At 39.7% G+C, this 7377-nt stretch overlaps 1 protein-coding gene across 4 annotated transcripts in view; it reads left to right on the forward strand.

The window, feature by feature from the left end:
• Positions 1–3378, forward strand: part of snx16 (sorting nexin 16) — an 11480-nt gene extending 8102 nt beyond the window's left edge. The window contains exons 6-9 of one of the 4 annotated variants that reach the window (XM_005752368.1): positions 328–464; positions 570–686; positions 2087–2131; positions 3236–3297. In XM_005752368.1, coding sequence (XP_005752425.1) covers positions 328–464; positions 570–686; positions 2087–2105 — 273 coding nt within the window. In that variant the 3' untranslated portion in view covers positions 2106–2131; positions 3236–3297. Of the gene's footprint in view, positions 1–327; positions 465–569; positions 687–2086 lie in introns of all 4 variants that reach the window. The other 3 variants (XM_013915723.1, XM_005752366.1, XM_005752369.1) reach the window with 3 other exon arrangements.
• Positions 3379–7377: the final 3999 nt, after the last annotated feature.

Here is a 7377-nt window from a genome sequence, read left to right on the forward strand (position 1 = left end):
TAAACAAAGCTGCATTTGATGAAAATAATGTGCTGTCCACTGTTAAATATGGGGGTTGAAATATTCTGCTTCAGTCACTCTGTTAGCCAAAAACGTGAAACTGGAAGGATGCTGGCTACAAAATAGGACGAGGATCAGTAACGTAACACAAAATTCTCCATTTGCATCAAATGCATGCTGAAGCTTTTGGCACAGACCTCACAGCCCGCTGGGCCTTTTCAATTCACGAACTTCTGAAGAAAACCCCATTGTTGTTATCTATATGGTATTTTGACCATATACCAAAGATGTAAATATTTTCTGCTCCTCATTTTCCCCTCCTTCTAGGCGTTCTGTGAGACTCTGGAGGAGAGCAACTATCGTCTACAGAAGGAGCTGCTAGAGAAGCAAAAGGAGATTGCCTCCCTAAAGAGGAGACTGGAGGAGAGGGAGCAAGCCATCCTACTACTGGAAAAGCATATCAAGTCAGTAGATAAACACAACCGTATGCATCCTTAGAGAGATTCACAAAAGTCTCACAAGTGAGAGGAGAATGACCTTTTGGATGTGTGTGTGAATCTCTGTTGCAGCGATGAGTGTGTTAGTCCAGAGTCTCCATGTCGACTGTCAGCTCAGGGCAGTGAGAGCAGTGCAGATGTGGAGTCATCTGCTGCAGAGGCCGATCAGGACATCCCTGAAGACACCGGGTAAGAGACGCTCGCATAAACCACAAATGGCAACGATAAAACAAGGAGTAGGTTTGATCTACTACTCCTCTAATGTGCTCCTGACACCAACCAAAGTTCATGTGATTTCCACAGAATTATATCTGTTTATGCTGCCACAACATCGAAGTTAAAGCAGATTTTCCATTTATTTTAAAAGTGGATCAAAGGTCGAGGGGCAAGGTTCATTTGTGAATTTAAACCACCTTAAGGAGCATTCTCGTAAGGTTAACAGGCTTTCTTGCGAGGCAGTTCAGTCCATTTGATTTTGTCCGTCTTGCACAAAACTTGCATGTTTTTTGTCTTTCGTGATAATCTGGAGTTAATAAAACCCCACATAAGACCATCAGGAAAGTTAAAGGCATCACGGCTCATAAACTGCTGGAAGCCTTGAAGCCAAATGAATAAATGATGTGTTGGATTTACAACTGCAGTTAATGTAGTAAACTGGAGATGACTGAAAATCTCAAAAGCTCATTATTAAAACCACAGTAGAATTTGTCTTATCTGAGGACGTGCAGTTTTCTGCGACTGATTAGGGTGAAAACGGTTTGCACAGCAGAGAACTTGATTTATAGGCCCTGAAGAGTGTGCACCTCTCTTACTTCATCCTCTACAACCTAATTTAATTAAATGACAGTATTTACTGATCTCATAGGAGTAAGACTCACAGAGTGCAAGGTTCGGTGTATCTTTCCTCCTCATGGAAAAGGTTTTCACATTTTTAAGCAAGTAGAAAACCGTTTTAATATCAGAATTTAAAAAATGTTCTTTACTGTCAGTAGAAGAGTTAAATTTCAAACATGTAAATAGACAGAAAACAAAAAAGTAAAGACATCAAGTTGTCATAAATATCTATAAATCTACACAATGTTTATGCTCAAAAAGGAGTGATGTTTACACTTTTAAAGAAACACGAAAAATAAAAATCAACATCACGCAGAAAGGAAGTTGTTCAGTTGTTGGGAATGAACACTGAAATCGACTCTGGTGTTTGCACGGTTTTCTCACTACAGTTGTGGGTTGTGGGTTTGAACTGTGGTTCTCATCACTGCCCAGATGTTGTTTTTTATTCCAGGATTGGACCTTATTTACCAAATACTGGCTGTTGTTATGTTTCTGGTATTTTGAAATCAAGAAATACAAATGTCAACGTTTCAGTGATGAGTTTCAGACCCACACGAGAGTCATAAAGACGGCACACACTAGTGTGTAAATGTAGTTATGGTAATAAAAAAAAAAAATGGCGTATGAATGTCTGTGAAGATGTTTCTGGTTTAAGGAGAAGATAATTATCATTAATATTCTAAACCTTGTTCCACTTTCTCCTTTTCTTTTTAAAAAAAATGTTTTCACTTGTTTTTCACTCTCATATTTCACAGCAGTGCTGCCCCAATGTGAAAATAAAGAGCCCCATAACATATGAGGTACTTTCAATTGCAGCTCAGCAGGCTAACACTGTGGCATACTGTTTCCTCCCCCCACTCTGTTCTTCTTGCCAATAACATGCATCCCACTGCTAACTGCACAGTAAAGATGTCATGTTTAATGATGTTGGCGTGTTTAAGGATGGGTTCGGATTGCTTTCAAGTCGGTCTAAGTGCAGCGCTCACATGGTAAATGTGCGTTTAATTCCCGTGTTCCCCGGAGCTGCACACATTACATGTAAGTGCTGTATTAAGATTTATTTGAAAAATAAACAAACCTGTCTTTAAAGTGCTCGGAGTCGGGATGTTTCTCCGGATTGGGGTGATTTCACTTTCAGTAAAAGTAGTTCAGAAAAATGTCTCCTGATCAAAGTCCGGTCTTAACAAACCACATATTGATTTAAACCTGTCACAGGATTATGCTTTTTAAGGGACAACTATCTGAGTTAAAGGATGTGTTTAAAAATAGTCTAGTTTTAAAGCAAGTGACCTGAAATTGATTTTGCCCCAGCTGTGGTGTGTATTTGTTGTACTCCAACGTCCTGTCCTCTCTTCTGTCTGTGCTGCACTGCACTCCTGCATCACATATGACTAACAAATGGTGTTTGTGCCTCTTTTTCACGTGGTGATGTATGTTCATTACATGACCATTGTAGGTGTTTGGATTTGAGGGAGTGCAGGTTTTTCTTTCTTCCTATTCTCGACTGTTGGATTGACAGCTTCTATAAAAGTACTACTGTATATAATGCTTTGTGAGTGCACGTGATGTTTGAGGATGTAGACGGGATGTAAACAGTCCTGATGCCCTTATCTGTTATCACTTGTGTTTTAACAGATGCTATATAGAGTTGGATAGCAAGCCTGTCTCGCTGTGTTCTCAGGGGACCTGTACGTGCAGTATTCTGGTGCTGCGGCATCAATAACTTGATGTCTCGGTCTCCCCACATCAATGCCTCACACTTTGAGCTATTCTAGTCTCTCGCATCTGCATTTCCTCTTTGGATCTTTGTCTGTCTGTCTTTGTGTTGCCTGATGTTCTCTCGTCCCGTTACCTTCTGTCACGTGCTCAGTGTATTTCTTCTGCTCTGACTTCCCTCTCTCCAGTGGCAGGTGTGAGGTGCAGCCTGTGCGATCCTCTGCCTGTTGGTGCGGTCCGTCGCTCAGCGTCTCTCCTCCCGTCATCCAGGTCACTCAGCTCTACCACAAGAACTCAGAACACTAACAATAAACCCGGGTCTTCCTCGCCATCTCTTTTTGTTCTCCCTGCCTTCTTTTCCTCCTCCTCACTGCAGCATTAGTCCACATGTTTGTTTGGGTTGTTTGTTTTTTAGTTTTTCTTGTGTTCTTATTTGTACTTTGCCTTTACCACGTCCTTTCACATCTCATCTTACTACCTGTCAGAGGGCAAGTGATGTTTCATTGTCCAGTCATGGAGTTGGATGATACCTCAAGATCTGGACTTAAAAGAGAATGGTTGTATACTAAAAGCAACAAACCATGGGAAATTTTATCCGGCACCTACAGAAGATGTTGAACACCTTGTTGGGACTTTGGACTAAATGGATCTGTCTGACAGTGTGTTTGGATTTCTTGGTCCTGATGATTCACTTTTGAACCCAGTGTGTATCCACAAGACCTCATGAGTTAGAGCCCAAAGCCAAAGTCTGAATTTTTGACCAAAAAAAAGAAAAAAGGAGAAAAGGGCAGATTTCACAATTGTGACAATCTATATGAAATCTGAATTATAATCTCAATAGTTTTCGCTGCAGTCCTTTGCCTTATGGTATCTTAGTTGTTATGAGAGGCCCTCTTTATAAACCAGGGAAACGACACCCCCGTGTGGCTGTTCAAATAAAAGTCTGACTCAGGATAAGCAGGTAACAGGTGTGTTTGACAGAGGATTGGTAACGATTGGTCTGCAGGTACTTCATCTCATTGCAGTGTACTGCCATTTACTGTTATTGTGGTAGACGGTCCTTCCGTCTTGAAAATTGCCATTGTGTCTCCACTTTCCGGTGCATCTAAAAGCTACATTCCACTCTGTTTTAGTGCCATGTGTCATAAATCATGTCCTGATGGGGGCATTTAGTCTGTACCATACTGTGTCAAAGCCAAGGAATGTAAAGGTCGACATGTATACTAATCGTGTCGTTACCAAGAAACATTCCTGCATATATGCATAAACATTTGAAGGCATTAATTTTCCAGGTGAAGGTCATTTCACAAATCTTTACACCAGACCTCTCCTGGCACTTCTTCTGGATTTCCTTTTTTTTTTTTTCCAAGGCCTACTGTGGCGTGATTAAAGGACAAGAATGGCATTTTTGCTCACATATGTAGGAATGAGGATTTGGTTTTAGCTGCTGTGGATTTTAAGATATCAGATCTAACAGCTACTTTTTCTACTGGCATTGCAGTTACAGCAATAGTCACGTTAGTCATGTTTTGGGGCATCCTAGGAAACCTCGACAGAATTTTTATTTCAGATGTCTCAAAATCCCAGCTGATAAAACTATCGACCAGGTGAGATACTCAGGAGTATAATTATAGAATTATAACTATATAATTTGGGTGAAAGACACAAAGAGGTGACAGCTCCTCAAGTATACAGCGGTGCTATTCTTTTTACCTGAAAAATCCTAATGTTTAAGACCTGACGGGCTGGAAAAAGAGGGAAAACAAGGCCAACGTAGTCATCGTTTCAAAGCCTTCAAAGCTTGTTAGGATGCAAAACCATCGGGCTGGTATTTGAGGAAGAAGTGAATGCCACAGGCAACTAATAAACTCACAGTTTAGCTTTGTTGGCTCTTTATCTGCATCAAGACTGTTATTCATTAAATCGTCCACTAAAGCCATATTTTTACACTTAAGAGCACTTGAGAGGCAGACGTTTCACGTGTGGTCGAGTGTGCTGAGCAGCTGTTGTTTTCACTCTTTCATGATGACTACGAAGGATATAATGGCTACGGGGGATGTTGACTTGTCTCAAACTAGGCCTGGAACAGGTCATGTGATGCACTTTATGGATGAATGGCAACACGCAGTGTTTGCTAGGATATTGTTTTTACTATTATAACACAGAAATATGCCTTTTAGCTCACCTGATCTGTCCTGGCTCCCAACTGTATATGAAATGTCACAGCTTGGTTAACTTGTATTTAGTTCTGTTTGTCTGTAAATTCATTTGTTGTATAATTCTAAGTGCCTTGAATATTTCCACTCGGCTCTTTTTTTTTTTTTTATATGTTGGAATAGCTTTATAGGTTTGTGTACAACGTGTGACATATCCACTACATCCCCCTGATGGAACTAATGTTTTAAAAACACTTCTGTGTATATGTGAAAGAGATGCTTTTGTGATATTACATGAACTGATATGGAAATTTAGTTCAGATATACACTTGTAGTTGCACTATAAAAATTGACATAATCTGTAATGTCCCCAATTTAAAGGGTTTATTCACTGAGTAATCTGAAATGTATGCTGTAGATATTGTTACACATGCTATAGCAAAAACGTTTATCAGAAATATTTAATTCACATGCAATTAAACACGGAGTGATATATTGAAAGCATGTGTTTCCTGTGTCCTCACATTTAAAGCCTTCACTGTGTTTTCAGACAAGCTATAACATAACTGCAGAAGTTTATACTTCCATAAAGAAACAAATCTGTCCAAACCATCATTTTGTCTTTACTTCTGTAAACCCCCCCCACAACCTTTTTAATATGCAGCTTTATGGAGGAACTCCCTTGATCACTGTACGTATGCTGTCCAAACAGTAAGTACTTGCAGCGCCCATATGGAAGTAATTTTATTCCGGCACGGTGTAACACTCGAGGAGGCTGACTTTATAAGGTGCTGTGGCTTTTCCACAGGCTTTCCTTACCTCAGCTGCATAATGGGTGACCGGAGACAGTTATAATCGTATCTCTATGAAACGCCGCCGCCATTGTCTCAAGGCACAGGGCAAAGTACAAGTGTAGATTTCCATTGCTGAATGCAGTGCAGTACTGTCTTTTGTCCAGAACATTAATGTTAAAATTGAAATATACATGAATTTCTTGATTAAAGACGAGTTTCATTGTAAGCAGGTGGTTTCATGTGCTGAGTTGCCTAATACACCATTAATCTCTCACATGTAGAAATGTGAAAACTAATATGCACTTGAGTACATAGTTTATATCATATAATGTTCTAGGATTGAAGCCAGAGAAGTTTGAAGGAAAAATCAGTGATCCATGTGCATCGTGCTGAAATAAGACAGTTTATTTATAGCTGGTTAATCCTGGTGGTTATAGTTAGAAAACGTGTTTGCAGATTTCTTCTAATCTAACCCTGTTTGTCTGCAAGCCTCTTATTTGTATCTAAACATCACGTGACCACCGACTGCTGATTAATTTTCACTCTCATGTAAGGATCATTAGAAAACCTTGATCTTTTTTCATAAGGATTTTACTCCATTTATCTGCATTACTGTGAGTGTTTCACATCCCTGGGGAGGAAATTTATCTCACTTAATAAATGAAATTGTCAATTTAAAAACTGCATTTTTGTATTTACTCAGGATCTCTTTGTCTAATATTTAGTGTTTGATCTTAAATCTGTAAACGTCAGAAAAAACTAAGAAATCAGAAAGGGGGCAACTACTTTTTCACAGTATGTCTGTTTATCACTGAAACTAGTAGCTACAGCTGAACATGGGTCAAACTGGCTGTAAGACAGTGGCATAGAGAGCATACCTGAAGCGATTCTTAGTGGAGAGCGCTGAACTTACATTTTTGAAAAGGAAATTGTGTTTTTAGGAGAGACAAACGAGTACAGGTCAGCATTAATACTCCACACATGGACAAAAAAGACATTCAAAGACAGTCTGAAAATGTTTATGATATCAGTAAATATGGGTTATTGGCCAAACCAGTATGTATGTACATAAATGATCTTTGATATCCAGTTAGCCAAGAGGATGATTATCTCCAGGCGCTGTTGGGCCAGGGCTTCATGTGCTGCAGAGATCAACCGAGGTTTTTAACACGATCTGAGAAATGTGTTGTTGAATGACCAAGTTAAGTGTGTTTTTCTGTTTCGTAGATTTTAATTGCAAACATATGACAATTCCTCAAACATGTCAAGTTGTTTTCCACCCGCTAGATGGATACCAAGTGGTGCAGTGGTTCACACTGTTTCCTCACAGCAAGAAGGCTCTAAACTTGAATCTGCCGGCTGGCTGGGAGCCTTCCTCTC

This window comes from Pundamilia nyererei, unplaced genomic scaffold, assembly GCF_000239375.1.
Source record: "Pundamilia nyererei isolate P.nyererei 1_Seehausen unplaced genomic scaffold, PunNye1.0 scaffold00355, whole genome shotgun sequence".
Lineage (NCBI taxonomy): Eukaryota > Metazoa > Chordata > Actinopteri > Cichliformes > Cichlidae > Pundamilia > Pundamilia nyererei.